Source organism: Motacilla alba, chromosome 2 (assembly GCF_015832195.1).
Source record: "Motacilla alba alba isolate MOTALB_02 chromosome 2, Motacilla_alba_V1.0_pri, whole genome shotgun sequence".
Classification (NCBI taxonomy): Eukaryota; Metazoa; Chordata; class Aves; order Passeriformes; family Motacillidae; genus Motacilla; species Motacilla alba.
In genome coordinates, this window is record NC_052017.1 from 48,799,833 (window position 1) to 48,816,978 (window position 17,146).

A 17,146-nucleotide genomic window follows, 5' to 3' on the forward strand; every position below is an offset into this window, starting at 1 on the left:
GCTTCCGACCCTGAGGCCCTCGTCTCGCCTACGAAGAAACTTTTCCGCAGCGTCCGAAGATGGAGCCTGCCGGCATGGATTATTTCTGCGAGCAGGTACAGCAGAAGGACGTGGGCCGCAGGATGCAGGTCGGCCAAGAGCTGCTGGAGTACCTGGGCGACCCGGCGAGGTCCCCCGATCTGGAGCAGGACCAGCAGCGCCTTGACAAAGTGATCGACGAATTAACAGCGTGGGTCAACTCCAGTAATTTTAAGGTAAAAAAGCTCGGCGGGGCTCGGTCTGGGAAGACCATGATTCATCATGGTAGGGAGGTACAGAGCCCCGGGTTACTTTTTTAATCAGGTAAGAGCAGAAGTAAAACTACATTTGTGCCAGTATTGTCCCTCCCTGCACAAAGGGGAATTCCGAAATTCTGGAAGGGTGGTTAATGTTTTATTGTTTCTATCCGTCTGTACTTAAAGAAGCAGTAATAGGGGTTTTGGCTAGGTGGTGTTTTGGTTTTGCTTTGGATTTGAGGGTTTTTTCACAGCATTATATTAAACCCCCTCACCCCTCCCCCCGCAACTATAATACACACTCGGGTTGTGTTTCGTACTCAGAAACAAGATAGCTGATGATTTTTTTTCTTATTTTTTTTTCTCGCTACCACTCCCGTTCCATGGTCTCTGTACTTGGGTGTAATGTTTCATGGGGTTGCCATCGTTTTCTGCAGGCCGTAAAGAGTGCTGCTCCGCCGGATTTGTATCACGCTATGTGCATTTTAGACGCTTTAAGGAATAATTGGCTTCTTGGGGTTCCCACTGTAAGTTTAAAGTTGTTTATGTCGTCTTTAGGTGACTTTCCCGTACCTGGGAAGTTAGGCAGTATCCTCGCAGCGGCCCGATGATGACTCACGTTTCGCTTTTTCCTGCGTGCGTGTGTCTTTTAGACGGAGCCACGGGAAAAGAGCGATCGCTCCCTCACACAGCGTTAACACTTGCGGGTTGTTCTGACGTCGGTCAGCCGATAAGGCGATTGACAGCGCAGTTTTAGTGCCAAGGACAATCGTCTTCGCATTGGCGATTTTTTTCTTATTTATTTATTTTGAATTTTCCCCTCCCCGCCGTGCGTGTGCGCGGCGCGGCCGCGGCAGGCCCGCGCTGCCGCCGCCGGGGGGCGCTGCCGGGCCGCGCTGCGGGGCTCCCGGCCGGGCCAGCTCCGCCCTGCCAACGTGATCGGCTCGCCCTTTGGACCTTTAAACTCGCTGCACTGAGCTTGTTCTCGCTTTTTTTCTATTTTCTGAGACACAGGAGGAGGGCGCAGAGCAACCTCGAAGGGCAGTATGTTCCTGAAACGGATTTCTTTTTCTTTTTTCCCCTCCACTGACTTTAATCCGCCAGCGTTTGCACGTAGCAGCTACCGAGTTTGAGTAACTCCATTTGCGCATATGATTTATTTATTTTGGAAGCATGTCTGTCAGTAAAGGTCGGGTTAGCATGAGGAAGTAGTGTGTGCTGGACAAATATAATTTATTTGCCTTTAAATTAATCATCTGAGGGCAGCTGTTGGTGAAAAAATGGATTAATGCAAGACCTAGACAGGTCTTTAAAATACTCTTTTTCATGAAGAGTGCTAGCTACTTACTTAAAAGGGTAATGTAAGAGTTTCTTCCTGCACTTGTAAATTAACAGAATTGGGTATTAAGACTGGAATTTCAATTTTTGAGATGTATTTTTCATAGTGCAAGACATTTTGTTTGCTGTTGATGTAAGGTGACAGAACTCCTGGGATGTTTGGACTGTAGGATGAATGAGAACTATGCAGTGCTCCACAAGCATCAGTCACAGGAGGGAGATCCCCTAGTCCAACCTCCCTGCTAAAGCAGGTTCACTGAGAGCAGGTTGCACAGAATCACAGCCAGGTGGGTTTTCAGTATCTCCAGAGGAAACTCCACAACCTCTCTGGGCAGCTTGTTCAAGTCCTCTGCCACTCTCAAAGTAAAAGAAATTTTTCCCTCGTATTCAGATGTCACTTTTGTGTTTCAGTTTGAGCCTGTTGCCCTTACTACATGGCTGGGTACCACCGAAGAGTCATGCAGAATGAGAGTATTACAAATTTCAAGAATTTTAAAGATAGCTTGCAAAATCATTAAAGTCTTTTTGTTACATCTTCTCTATGTCCACTTACTGGTGGCTCTTTATTGCGTTTCAAAGCACGTCACATATGTTGGGGCATGGTGTTAGTCACGGGTTTGATCCCTGTAGGGGCTATCACTTCAGAGCTGGGCTTGATGATTCTTATGTGTCCCTTCTAGCTCGGAAGATTCTGTGGTTATATTAATGGCAACAGCACAAGATCTTGGGTGTTTTGCTCACAATCAGTACCAGTGTTCCTGGCTGTGGTAGTGACTGCCAACATCTGCTGCTTCAAAATGAAGATTAGTATTCTAGAAAAATGGCACGTGTTTTACTTGTGTATTTTGTCTCATGCCAGCATAGATGTTACACATTTAAATGTTGCATCCTATTTTGTTATTACACTCAGGCCCTGAACAATCAATAGCAAGTAATGAATGCCACAGACTTATGTGTCTTCTCAAAAAAAACCTAGTGATTTTTGATTGCTGTATTATTTAACATATTATATTGTTGGTCACCCTTTACTGAGAAATGGATACATAGAGCACTTAAACAATTCTGCTTATCATCTTTCTTTTGTATCTTGTGAAAGGTCTTGCAGGTCTCCAGAGTCCTAAAGTAATGAATCCCTCCCAGTTGACATGACTGGTGATATCACAAGCAGTGATAATGGCTGGAGACTCAGAACTGCTGAGCTATGCTGAGCTAGATGAATTGGAGATACAAGTGGGGAATGCTGGAGGAAGTTTTGGTGGAGAGCATTATTTCTGCTCGTGGTGATGGGTATGGATAATAAGGGGATAACTAATTTGACTTGCCTTGAACATGCCATATTTTTTATTCCCACTGAAAGCTCAGTTCTTGCATGCAGTGCACTCTGCTGATTCTGCTGAAAGAGGAGATGCATGATCCGAGAGCTCTGGTCTCAACTCTTAAGCTGTGTCTGTGAAGAGAAAACTTTCTGTGGTATGTCACCCTAGAAAGTTTTTGGCTCATGTAACCAGAAGGCAAAGATTTTGGAGGAGTAATAGGAGGGTTGGCTTGTCAGGCTTGATAGTGAGGGGGGGGAAAAGAGAATAAGCATTCAGTAAACAAGCTGGACTCAATGATCTTAAGGGCCTTTTTCCTAAACAATTTTATAATTCTAAATGTGGGCTAGTTATCGGCAAGGTTGAATTAGCTCATCCCCAAAAGATTTTGGCCACATAAAACAGACAGTGCTTTTGCTGTTCTGAAGTTTGCAACTCTTTATAGTTATTTAATAAACAACCTGACAATTCCAAACTGAGAGAGCAGATAGGAAAATTTCTGAGTTCATCTAGCTCATTGAAGTGGAAAACACAATTACTAGCTTGAGTTACTGGTAAAACAAAAAGGTGGGATTAAGAATGTGTTGACTCATCTGCAGGCAGTTCAGAGTTGTAGTGAAAATTGGTTGCAGAACATAGGGAATGACCTAGAGAGAGATGAGTCAATGTTGAATTATGAGGTCTTCAGTTACGATGTCTGCGCAGTGATGAATTGGCTTAAAAATACTCTCAAAAGCTTTGCAGCGTCAGGGAGTACACAGAAGATGCGCATAATTTAAACTTTGGTTTTGTATCTCACTAAAATGAAGTTGAATGCAAAGTATTAAGAGTTGAGTGGTAGAATTATTCTGCTGGTGTTTGGTCTCAAACTGAAATATTTAGCAATCTCAGGAAATGGGAATAGTGCTATTTTTTCTCTTTGGGAGCAGTGCTGTTTTTACTGTTTGGACTCTCAGATGAACTTCAAACACCCGTTCTGAGGGTGGTACTACTGATAGATATTTGCTGGTGTTGCTGGGTTGGCCTGGCTCTTCATCTATGTATACATGAGTTTTGTTTAACACATCTGTTAGTTCTCTCTCATGCTCAGTAGTCACTTGAAATAATTACAAGATTATCTAACTGTGCAGTCTGGTGACTCAAACTGGTCTGACTCAAGTAATCTGGAAATCTCCTTTGAACTCCTGCTGAAGAGATGTGGGATGGGGAAATACTGCTTTTAATGTAGAGCTTTGCAAATCTACTCTTGGTTGTTAGTATGTTGTTGAGTCTTTTAACACCAAAATTGAACAACTACCCTCATTAAATTAGGTTTGAGCAATAAAATCACCTTTTGATTCTTTGAAGAAATCATACCTGATCAGAACTAACAAAAAACTATGACTATAATGGTGGTTGTTTCTCCAGGTAGTTTCATATGAGAAGAGTAATCAGGAATGTTTGTGATTATGAGTCACTTTTGGATTTCTTCCCTTTGTGGTCAATATCTTAGCTTGTTTTATTCCTCAGCTGCAGTAGAAAAGTAATTAATAATCACTAGTTTTATGTCAGAGCAGCAGATTGGTTGTCATGGGAAGAAGAAAATCTGATTTCACTCTATCTCTTTCTGATAGTGTGGATAAACTGTTTCTTTTAGGCAAATCCTTGGAATTCTCTCTTATTCTCTGCATCTTGAAGAGTGAGATTTTTCTGAGGTTTCTTTGTCTCAATGCCAAATACCAAAAGATACTAAAATACCAGTAATGTCGGTGTTGCATTTTTGTATTTCCTTGGTTTGGCAAGTATTTATTTTGGTTTGTCTTTAGTTCAACAGAAGGCCAGCAGGAGGAGCTTTCAATTTCCAGAAGGGAAGAGAAGATTTGAACTGTAATTTTGCACATAGGTAAAGACAAGTGGTTAGGATGCTTGTCTGAAGGACTTGCAAAGAGATGGCAGCAGTTAAAACTTGGTTGACCGTACGTATTTGTGCGAGGTGGAACCCACGATTTAAAATTACCTAAATAAAATGGAGATACTGAGATCTGAAAAAAGAGAGTTCAGAGATAAAACATGTGGGATTGCACATTTAATTACAAATAACCGAATGCACAAATGCAGGATGTGGGGGGGTGTGTGTAGCAGACCTTAGGAAGAAAATGTGTGGGTTGTTTTGGATCTGAAGTTGAACGCAAGCCAACATATGCCACACAAAAGGCCAATGCAATAGTGAGTTGTAGGACTTTAAGATGCAGGACAGAGAAATGGAATAAAAGAGGACCCTGCTAAACCTTTATTTTCAGTTATGGTGTAAATTCCAGTATTTCCTTAGTCTTTGTTAGCAAATGCTGGTAATTTAAATGTCTTTGTTGAAGAAGAAATGTTTGACTTTGAACTCTTTGCTGAATTGAATTCTTTTTTTCTTCAAGTTTTGTTTGATCTTGGTTGTGTGGGAGCTACTTTCCTTTTTCATGTAATAAGAACATGGTTTGACCTGTCCATGTGTGAATCCAATTTTAGTTTTCCAACTCAATTATTTGATTCCTTCTTGAGTAATAATTGCTATTTTTTATGTAATGTTTATGTTCTCTTCATGATATATTAATTGTAATGGAATATTAGCCAAATAATCAGGCAGATCTCCTGAAGACAAGGGACACTTCCAAGAAGTTTTAATTATTTTAATTAAAATTAATTTTGTCTGGTCTTTAGTTGGACATGGGGAATATATATAATCTCAAAGTCTCAGGCATCTCCTTCAGAGGTGGAATTGACAGTTCTCAGTTGTTTTGCAGCTTCAGTTTGTGTTTTCCAGCCTAGCTGTACTCGCTGTTGAAACAGCAGCTCTGCTGCTCATGGGGCCAGGTGTTCTGTTCTTACTGTTGTTCTTGAGGCAGTTAGCATTTTGTCAATGTTCAATTCATTTTCCAGTGTTTCAGCAAGCTGATTTGACTCATGTTACAGGTGATATCAGTGCACTAGATCAAATACATCTGCAGGTCAAGAGGGATACCAGGACCATCACTTGTAGCCTGCGGTTTGATTGATTTGGGTGTGGGTGGAGACCCTTTCCAAGCCCTATGCAGTGTGTCAGAGGAGAGGCGCATCCTCCAGAGCAGAGCTGGCAGCAGTCGGTGCGTGTGAGCCGAGTGATTTTAGCAGCACTGCTGATTCAAGCAGTTTCTGTCCCTGGCTGAGGAGTGGTGCTGGTGCGTCATGCCTGCATTGCTCTGATGGGAATGCTTGTGAGGCTGCCCAGCTAGCAGGCTCAGGGAGGAGACACGGCTCAGAAGATGCCTTCTCTTGTTCCTTTGTAGAACTGGTTCCCTGAAGTGGGCTGCTGTTCAGCTGCATGAATGCTTCTCTTCCCACAGCAGAGGAGCTGGTGCAGAGGTGCGAATAATAGCAGAGAATGGGGGTCACTGTATGTTTGATACAATTTAAATAAGAGGAAATGAGAAAGGAAATAAGAGACCTTGGGCACAAAAAGAATTAAATTATTTTGAAAGAACTGAGTCCTAAAATAAAGTGTTTCTTTGTTTTGCACCATCAATGTGCTTAGAAAGGCATTTGACTGCAATTTTCCTTGGGTAAAAAAAGTTTTTTAATTAATTATTTATTCAGAAGAGAAATACCATACATCTCATTGTCTTCCCACTGAGCCTTGTTTTCGAAGAGGCTCTGTTTGGAAACTTTTTCCAGTGCAGCACATCAAGTTTTAGCTAGACAATCTAAAAAAAAAAAAGGCTTATGATGTCAAGTGTTGCTGCATCATCTGTTTTTGGGTTTTGCTCACAGTCCTTGGAACAATATGAAAAATTTCTTACAATAGATAAGGGAAGAATGTTTAATGCACATGTGAAGTAAACTGGAGATGCTCCTATAATGGATCAAGCTGGAGGCAGTACACAAATTTTAAAATACTGTATTGTTTACATAATACAGAACAGTTTGGAGATCACACTTGCAGTCTGAATTCAGTTTGAAGATGATAAGAGATTTTGAAATAATGGAAGGTTGTAAATGTTTGGTTTTTTTTTCCAGTGATCATTTTGAATGTTACATCAATGTGTTCTTCAGAATTGGCTAAATGTTTCTTAATTAATGTGGGCAGACAAGATAGGAAGCTAAAGTTCCCAACTTGCGGAAAGGGCATTAAAGCATATTTCCTTTTTTTTTAATAACCTCTAAAATTTTTATGAGAGTACTTCGCTTGCTTCTTCTGGCTGCAGTACAGGAGAGGTCAACATAACAGGGACATCCCAGAATTGTGCCTGTTGGGAGATCCCCTGTAGAAACCAAGCCTTTCAGTGCAGAAATACACTTGTCACTCTCTAGATAAATAGAGGTGATTCATTCAGCAATCCTCTGGTAGTGTGGTTGCTTGCACTGCCTTACTGGAATGTTCTGTAGTTGGCCATCACAGGAGAATTGTGAAGGAAAGATTATCAGAAGTTTGGTAGTCTATACCCCTTTTGAGGCAATGAGGTTGCAGCTGATAGGTAGTTTAACGGTAGCAAAGATGGGATGCTTAGGAGAATCTTACCTTGTAGTCCGAAGTATAGTTACAAAACATCATTTTGAAGGCAGTAGCTTTGCATTTTTAGGTAGAGGGGGCTCTGCATTTGCTAATGAACTTGGACTCCAATTGTTGAGCTTGGAGACTTTGTTAGATACCAGCAACTTTGCTCTCTTCTTGCATTGTGATGTGATATGTATTTAAAAAAATCATACTATTGGAAGTGTGTCATTAGTGCTCTTGATTTTATGGATTCCCACATAATGCTTTCTTGTCAGCTAAAATATCTACAGTATAGATGATGTATGTGGTAGCTTCAGCAGCTAGGATTGCAGTTTTGGCTTCTGTCAGCAGAGGCAGCTGTCCAATTGCTGCTGAGTGGCAGGAAGAATGGAGTCCGAAGGTGTCATGGCTGGGACTGAAGAACCACATAGGTTGAAGAAATGACCCAGAAAAATGGAAGCATCCTTCTGCTCATGGGGCCAAGGGAATGCTTAAGTATTTGTAAGCTGTTGAGGGAGGGAATGGAGTATGGGTAGATCTCTGCAGATGGGGAAAGTGGATAGAATTGGAGTGGGAAACAGTAAAGGGAGCAAGAAGTATGGAATAGGGGAGCAGAAGTGTGTCTTGGAAGATGAGTAGAGAGAACTAAGAATATGAAACTTGAAGAAGTGAAGTACAAGATACTGCATGAACATAAATATTTTTGTTTCATGTGGAGCTGCTTGCAAGGTTCTTGAGATTATGAGAATTAAGAAAGTGTACCTTATGTCTCGGCTGACAATACCTTTAAAAAAACATCCCATTAAGTTTTTGCATATATCTTATTCCAGCAGTGCAGTGCTGGAACAATGCTTGCTCTTGCAGGGCGTAGTTGTTTGGCATGCTGCGTCCTGTTTGTCAGTAATTGTTAGTGATACCACAGCTGTCCCCATGGTGACAGGAAATCCAATGCCTGAACTTCATTCTTTGGAGTTCCAGATAGGGACCTCCATAATTCCCCCATTAGATTCTCATGACGAGTTCACAGGTCCCGTTCTACAGAACCCATCTTTCCGTATACAGTTCAGAGATCCCATGACCAAATCCAAGGACATTTGTATTAAGGTCATTTGGCAAGTTACACAAGTAGAAATGTTTTCCTGGTAGTGTCCTGCCCCTAGCTGTCCCCCACAGGGATGGGAAATTGCAGAACCACAATGAAAATAACAGTAAGTATTCATGGTTATCTGGATATGGTTTGAAGAACAGTATTTCTTTTTCTAGGAGAAAATTTAGGTGCCTGGAAGTTGTCCACAGAAGGGCTGGGGAAGTGCTGGAAAGTGTGTGCAGAAGGAGAGCTGGAAAAGTAATAAGCTTGCAGAACAAGAATAGGCTCAATTACTAATCACTGGTTCTATTCATAATAGTTTTTGGGTTGTAACATCTTGATTTCACCAAAGAGTCTGGTCTTTTTTTATCCAGAACAGATAAAATATTTCTCAGTTGGTTTGGCAACTTTGTTGTGATCTGAGAAGTCGAGGATGGGCTTAATATTGGCTTGTTAAGGAATAGCAAAAAACCAACTCCAGTTCAAATGAGCCTAAATTTCTTTTTCCCTATGAACTTTAAAAGCACTGTTTAAATGCTTCAAACAATGGTGAGCTGATGAATCAGTCTCAACATACAAAGGCTCTTTCTAGACAGCAAGAAAAAGGCTTAATGAATGCAGAGTAAGAAACAAATCCATTGATTTTAATCCCAGAAGGCATTCATCCTTCATTGGAGCTGTTGGGGAAAGAGCAGTGATGCTGGTGAAAGGTTTTTCTGTTGATAGTGGAGAGCCTGTGCTGTTAAATGGTCCCACACAGTGCGTCAGAACTTGGAACCTCTTTATTGCAGGTCTTCTGCAGAACCTCTAAGTTCTGCCTCAACTTACAAGTAATGTTTTTTTGTTGTTGTTGTGGTTTTTTTTTTGTTTTTTTTTTTTAATGATGTTTATGTGACCCCGTATAAATTAAGGACTCTTTGCAAAGGGCTTCTTGAATACTGCACAGATGATACCTACCAGGAGATGCTGAAGCTTAGAGCTTTGTGTATGAGAACAGAAAAATAATAAAATTGATTTACAAAACCAGCAGATGATAGTTCACTTGCTGTCCTCTGTAGTTGTGTGTTTCAGCTGACTTGTTTTGTGATGTGGAATGAAAGCAAATTTTGTAGCTAGAGCAGTTTTCCAATACTTCGGCTTGTGGCCACAATAACATTTTAACTCTTCAGTTATTGTGACTTTTCATACCTGTTACCTTTTCAAAGTTGCAGACTACAGAAGACTTTGCATGAGATAAAGCTCATGCATGTGTGCTTTACTCTAAGTTTGAGCTGCTGTTCTTCACGAGGATGGAAGTCTTCAAGACAGGTTCGGCAAAGATAATCAAATGTATGGAGAAGAGAGAGACTTTTTAAAGATGAAAAGGCTCCTGTTTGTGCAAAACGCTTGCATGGAAAGGTACCTTAAAATTATCAGTGCAAGTCTCAGATGGGTTTGTAGTCAGGAAGCAGAAGCATAGGAAAACTGTGGATCCAGAAGGAATTTATTTCTTTCAAACACTGGTTTTTAGATGGAGCTTTTGACTATAGTTTCATATTGCTTGATAAGCTGGAAAATAATATTAAAGGAAAAACCTTGCGGAAAGCCTTTGCATTACCGCAAAAGCTAATTTATATCTATTTTTTGTCTAAGTAAGTTACTAGCTATAGTATTCAATTTCCCTAATCTGTAGATAGTTACTTGTTGGCAATATATTTATTTAAGCCAGTGGTGCCATCCACTTATATATGCTATCCTCTGTTTTAGTGTGTAATAGAATTGTGTCCAGATCTTCTTTTTAAAAGCAGATCTGTTGTGCTAATAGTGAATTTATTAAAGCCAGCTTCATTGTGTGGTTACTTCTAATCCTAGGTTTTTTGAGGACCTTATTTTTCTAGTTTACTGTTGAAACAAGGCTTGTATGCTGCTGTGTGCGTGGGCCATGTGTATCACATGCATATCCAGTCAAATTTTCTTCTGGCCTTTTGCCTAGAGTGGACAATTGTGACAGATAGGAATCTTAAGGAAACAGAGGGGTCCAAAAAATGCAGATCCAAATGTTATGAAAATAAACAGCTAATAAAGGAGAGGAATTCTAGTCATGAGTTCATGGGGAAAAATGTGCAGAGCATGTCTTACTAGAAAATAAAGAGGAGCAAAAGCTGTAAGGAATGCCCAAGCTTGAGGAGGTTGTTCCTTTGACAAGTGGTTGTTCCATTTGCACCTTCATGGGCAGCAGCAAATTGAGGTAACTACAAGCTGCGAAAATGCAGGTTCTGGTGTTCCTTATGATCTATTGTAGGAAATACAGAAGGAAGTCTTGGAACAATATGCAGGATAGTAAACAGCAAAATAAGTCTACCAACTTCTTAAAATAATTTAGTCGAACTGATAGTTTCTGTTTGTGTTTTTGTTTCTTAATTAGGGGATAGTGTTGTCTCATCTGGTTTCTGTTCATGGATGGGAAATTCCTCAAAACTCCAGTAGTATTTTGCATTTCCTTTTTTTTTTTTCTGTTTTGGTTTGGTTTTTGTTTGGGGTTTTTTTTCTTCATTGTTGTGGGTTGAGTTGGTTTTTGTTTTGGTTTAGTTTTTCTTGTTGTTTGTGTTTGGTTTGAGGGGGTTCTTTATTATATTTTTAATGAGCAGATGAAAAATTAGGCTTCCCTAGTTTAACAAGCAGGTGGAAAATGGTCTAGTCTGGACCACTAGGGAAAGCAAAATTACCTTCGCTGTTTTCTTTTGGGAGTTTGGAAAATGATGTAATGACCTTAGTGGATGAGGTAAGCGGCCAGAAGTAAGCTCTTGGCATCTGGGAAACCTTTAAACCATGTCTTTGTTTGGGTTTTGTAGTTGACAATAGGAAAACATTAGTTTTCTAATATTTATTTTCTTCTGTTATAACACAAGAATTAAAAAATCTGAATTGCTCTGGTATGTGTAAATAAACTCGATCCATTTCAAACATTTTCTGATAACTTTGTCTTGATAGGAAATTTGAAGGAATTATTAGCTCTTCAACTGAAACTTTAAGATAGCTTTTCAGCATATTTGCATTTCTATGTTTAAGTTATTTGCAATATATTCTAAAAACTTCTTCATTGATCTGGTTTGTAATATGTAATGCTTTTGTTTCAACAGGTAGCACTACTGGGTTTAGATGTTTTAGGTGCCTTTGTTGACAGACTATCAGGACGCTTTAAACCCTATATAGGAACTGGTAAGTGAAATACAACTTTTTTTTTTTTCCTAAGACCAAACAGTAAAAGACACTTGCCCTGCCTCCTAGCTGAAGTGGAACGTGTTGAAAACTTCTTGAGCTAATTATAATGTACTGGCAGGCATTTTACTGGTGTTGGAATTGAAATAATTGTGTAGTAGCATGTCAGTATTCATTTGTCACTGATTTCTTAGGTGGTGGTTGTGACTTTTTTTAAAGGTTCCAGGAGTGCCTTTCCAGTAATTAGTTCCATGCTGTATGGTTGCTTACCACTCCCTGAGACAGTTCTCTAAAATTTGCATTGAAACACAAGTATTATCTTTAACTTGTGTTAAAGATGGAAGGTTTTATTTGCAGGTCACTTTAATCAGAGCTTTATGCCTGCTGAAGCCTGTAGTCTCAGAGGATTATGTGGTCCACCTCGTGTTAGATAACTCGACTGTAACTTTTAGTAGTCTAAAGTTTTTATGGGATGAAAAAAAAAAAAAAAGTACTGACTTTTATTCCTTGTGAAATGTTTACTCAAATGAATTTCATATTAATGGATCTACATGTGCTGGAGTATGAGACCTTTTTTCTGGGAGGTACAAGCAAACTACACTAATCAACTCATTTTGCTGCTGGCTTTGAAAAGAGATAGTGATATTAGGACATTAATGTTGGTGTTATAGCACTGGCTGGTTTTGACAGAAGTTTCTAGTGAATGTCCTTTTTCAAAATTTGAGTAAGTTACATCATTTTCCATGATCACCAGCTATCTCAAATTGTCTGTCAAAATTTTAAGCTTCCTTTTCTCTCCATGTCTAGTTTTGTAATTGGGAGCTTTGAAATGAAATTTCAAAGTTCAGGAATACAAAGTATAATTTATGACAAGCTGCTAACTAAATTAATTGAAAGCATATCTCAGTATTCTGTGGAACTACTGCAGTAGAGTGCTACAGAATTTAAATCTGTTTTGTTGTGGAGAGCTTTTCTTTGGCTGGTTAATTTTGTATTGGAGCTGTGTAAGGGAGCTGGAGGCATATTGTGCTATGCACAATATTTTTGAATAGTCTCCATTTGTAGCTATAAACACTGTTTTGCTTCAGAGTTTGGCTAAGTTTTGATTTTTATTTTAAGACTCTGTAAAACCAAAAATTACAGTAACATTATCAAAGAAAGGTTGGGAAGCTTATTCGGTTTTTTCTCTGTTGTTTTAATTATGAACTATCTGAGAATTGTTTGAAAATATTCTTGTTGGTTTGGGCTTTTTTTTGTCACAGTAGTTGAGTGAGATTATGTGGAAATTGAATATTTAAATTTCAATAGTATTTATATTAAAAAACAGAAGAGAGAGAGAGTACTGGCACTGGGTGACCATCGAACACACATAACATCGGAAGCTATGTATTCTCAAAGTGTGTTTCAGTTAAGCTAAGTAGTGCTTTCAACTGAAACTGATCTTCAGAGCATCTCCAGAATCAAGACCTCTAGAGTATAACAGCAAGTTACTGTTGTTCATGATCAACTTCTGTATAAACTAACCTAACAGTCATTGAAATCTTAGTCTCAGTAAAGGTAGAAAACAGTATTTTAGGTTACTTTTAAAGAGTGATATGAATTCTCCTCAGTTGTTAGCTCTCTCTCCAAGTTTCATAACAAGATTGGAATATTATTCAGTTTTTGTGAATATTATATTATTCAGTCAGTGAAGCAGTAATATAAAAACATTATTGTAAGTGTCTGGGGTTTGTGTAGTCCAGGGCTCATGAGAATAATAAAAAGTACATTGGTGAGCTGGAGAACTGCTTCCTTCAAGAAAACTTAAACAACCAGGAGTTTGCTAAATCATGTTCTTTTGGCTCTGCAGATTTGTCTTCTAATGTAATCTGACTCCAGTAAGTCAGACCAAAGACTTGAATTTGACAGTGATTTGTTTGCAGATGTCTGAGAAGAAAGTAAGGACAGGAGAAACAGGCAGTGATAACTCCTTCATCAGTAGGAGTTGTCAGCAGTCTTACAGGTTAGGGCCAGCTGAGGCACATGGTATCTTCAGTGTCTGCCCTCTTGCTTTGTTTTCATACAGCTTTATCTGTCTAGTTTCTGACCCACATAGATCTTTGGCTTTTGCAGTGTTCTGTAGAAGTACTTAAGTATGCAAAACTTGTTTGGACTGATTGCCTGAAAAACTTGGTGCTTGCTAGATCTTGTGTTAGAGAGGAGAGCCAACATTTCTTACCTTCCCGACTGCCAGTTTCTGTTTATGGATCTCTTCCATGCTTGTCGTCTGCTATCCCTCCCTCTGCCCCAGCTCAGAGACACAATGGGGCTGTTTCATGTATACAACTGTTTGCCCTTTCAGTGCCTTCCTCTTGTGGTGCACTTGAGTTGAGGAAGCCATATCTGCTACACCATACCAGAGAGGCGGCATATGTTCATAGCGGCATGATTGTATTTGTCATCTATTACTTTTGTAATTATTGATTACAGATTCCTCTGTTGCATAGCTGCTTTCTGAAAATTGACCTAATACACTCATGAGACTGTCTACTACAACAACCTGTTTCCTGTGCAGTGATGGTGGATTTGGGGCCCACTCTCCAGGGCAGTGTCTTTGCTCCATGCCTTTATCATTAGGGCAAGACCCCTTCTTGAGAGCCATGTGAAAGTCCAACTGCACTCTGTTAGCTGAGTTACCTTCTGCACAGCTCTGTGCAGAGAGCTCTTACAGCCTTGTGAGGTACCACTTCATTTTTTTATTCGACTTCCCAGACACTTCTCCAGCCTGGGTGGTTGTGACCCAAATAGGACACCCAGTATTTGGCCTTGTTGAACCTCATACAATCCATATCCATAGTTATGCATTTGACAAGAAGCAAGTATTCTATGCAAACTGCCATTTTAGGGTTTTGTTTTGTTTTTTTAGCTTGGTTATGTCCAGTAAAATGATTTTTTGATCTGAATATTGTTAGTGAGGTATATAATCTTGTATTGCAGATGTGCAGTGGTTTAGGTGATATGAGGAGGAAACAAAAATCACGGAATCAAGCTTGAAAATGTTGGGAAATTTGTAAGCAAAGTAGTTCAGCTAAGTAACAAGTTCTTTGGGCCGCACAGGCCATCTTAGGCTTTTACTTTCTCTATTATTTTGGTCAAATAAATGTGAGTGTATTATTTTTTGAAGGCAAACATAACAGAATTTTTCCAGGGAATTCAATTATTACTTTGTAATATTCAAACTATAGTTAACTTCTCATTTATTGCTCTAAGCTATTGTAGGTACTTGCGTTCTCAAAAAAAATAGGGATTGTGCCATAACTACAGCGAAGCAGGATAGATGTAAAATACCTACCTGCTTTGTTCTTTGCTTTTTTTAAAATATAATTCAGCCTCTTTTCTAGGTAAAACTTCAATTTTATAGCTTTTTTCACTTATAACATACGTGCAACCTTAAATGCATTTTTCTTTTAATAAAGAGTGTTACATTTTGGTGACCCTGAGATGTTTTCATTTGTGATTCAGATCTCAGTAAATGAATACATTATCCAACTGCAATATGGGAAAACATATTCCACCTTTAACACCCCATCCCAATTTAATTTCCTGTTCTGTTTTGATGGGGGTGGATTTCCTTAAGTGCAGAAGACAGCTAATGTCACTGAATATTCACCCCCTTAAACATTACAGGCTTCTGCTATGAAGTGAAAAACATGAATGCTTTACTATTACTTCAGTCTTTGCAGCCTACATATATGCTGTAAATTACATTTGGGCAAAATCAATACAACAGTGGTAGGGCAGATACCTTCCAGTATTTCAAAGAGCATGTTAGTGATCTTTGTATTGAAGTATAATGCCTGATAAGAGACTTAATTCAGTTTCCTAGGCAACCATCTAACGTTGCACTAAATTTCTTATAAGGTGTTACCCTTTTATGATTAACCACATTGAGCGTGCTCTGCAGCTGCCATCAGTGTTCTGGGAGTCTAGACACACAAATTTGGAATCTTTCTTTTAGTGCATCCGCTTAAGATCCTTGAAAATACTTTGGAAGCAATAAATACCAGGGTATGTGTTCTTTCGTAGGACTCTGTGTCTGTATTCTGGGAAAGATAAAGCAGTGTTTGAGTGTTACAATTTTTGGTATTTAAAGCTACTGCTTGTTCTGTGATTAAAAGAGATGTTACATAAGAGTACATAATTACTGTATCACAGTCTCTTTTCCCAGGTGATCACATTAATTATTAAAATAATCATATATATCCAAAATAAAAGAGACTGTTAGAATTATGGGCATATGTGTCTGGATGATAGGATTTCTGGGAAAAGTGTCTACTCACACTTTTTGTTCTGTTTTCTAAAACAAGTGAATGTGACTTGGCCCTCTCCTTATTGTCAAAAGGAAAAGAAAGAATACAATAAAGGTATGCAGAATCTGTTTCAGTTTTACTGTGCAGTATTAAACCATGACATATTTTTCTGCATATATTGAACTGTCCATCAAGTCTATTACATAACTATATTGACATTAGCTTTTACATACAACCGTACAAAATGTTGCAAAATATTGTACTTACCTGAAAATTAAAGGAAATGTAATTGACAGTTAAAATGACAGAACACAGATAGGTTAAATTTGTATATGTACCTGTATGTATAACTCTCAATAGGGGTACACATTTTACACACAAAAACTCCATATGTAAATGTGTTGATATGTTTAATAGTTGTTTGAAATTCATCTTACTGTGAAAAGAAACCACTGGGCAAAAATAGTTTTGGAAGATAGTTGTAGTGCCATATATTTACATGTGAAATTAATTTGACATGTTTAAATTTTTTACCAGGTAGTTTCAAGAAGTGTTGAAAGAACATTTAAATTAGTGTCCTCAGACTAACTGAAATGCTCCATCAAATTTATTGTTATAATAAAGCCGGCAAGTGTAGCTGCCCATGTCCTGGATGGGTGCACTCTTCAGTGGCTTAAAAACTGGCTGGATGGCTGAGCCGAGAGGTTGATGGTCGGTGGAGTTAAATCCAGTTGGTGACTGGTATTCCCCAGGACTCAGCATTGGGGCTGGCTCTGTTTAATATTTTTTCCATTATCTGGACAAGGGAATGAAAGGCACACTCAGACAGTTTGAAGATCAGACTAAGCTGGGAAGGAGTGCTGATCTGAAGGAGGGTAGGAAGGCTCTGAAGAGGGATCAGGACAGGCTGGAGGAACAGGTTGAGGCCAATGGTTTGAGGGTCAGCAAAGCCAAATGCCAGGTCCTGCAGTTGGGTCACAACAACCCTAGGCAGCGCTACAGGAAGAGCACCTGGGAGTGTTGGTTGACAGTGGCTGAACATGAGCCAGTGTGTGCCCAGGTGGCCTGGAAGGCCAGTGGTGTCCTGGCCTGTATCAGGAGTCGTGTGAACAGCAGAACCAGGGCAGTGATTGTCCCCTGTACTTGGC

At 39.3% G+C, this 17,146-nt stretch overlaps 1 protein-coding gene across 39 annotated transcripts in view; it reads left to right on the forward strand.

Moving 5' to 3' along the window:
* The first annotated feature begins 22 nt into the window (after positions 1–22).
* The window catches only part of CLASP2 (cytoplasmic linker associated protein 2), a 145,707-nt gene continuing 128,583 nt past the window's right edge, over positions 23–17,146 (forward strand). For 38 of the 39 annotated variants that reach the window (XM_038123947.1, XM_038124000.1, XM_038123955.1 and 35 more), the window contains exons 1-2: positions 23–254; positions 11,631–11,709. In XM_038123947.1, the coding sequence (XP_037979875.1) occupies positions 60–254; positions 11,631–11,709 (274 nt within the window). In that variant the 5' untranslated portion in view covers positions 23–59. Of the gene's footprint in view, positions 255–2,971; positions 3,084–11,630; positions 11,710–17,146 lie in introns of those variants that run through there. The other variant, XM_038124262.1, reaches the window with a different exon arrangement.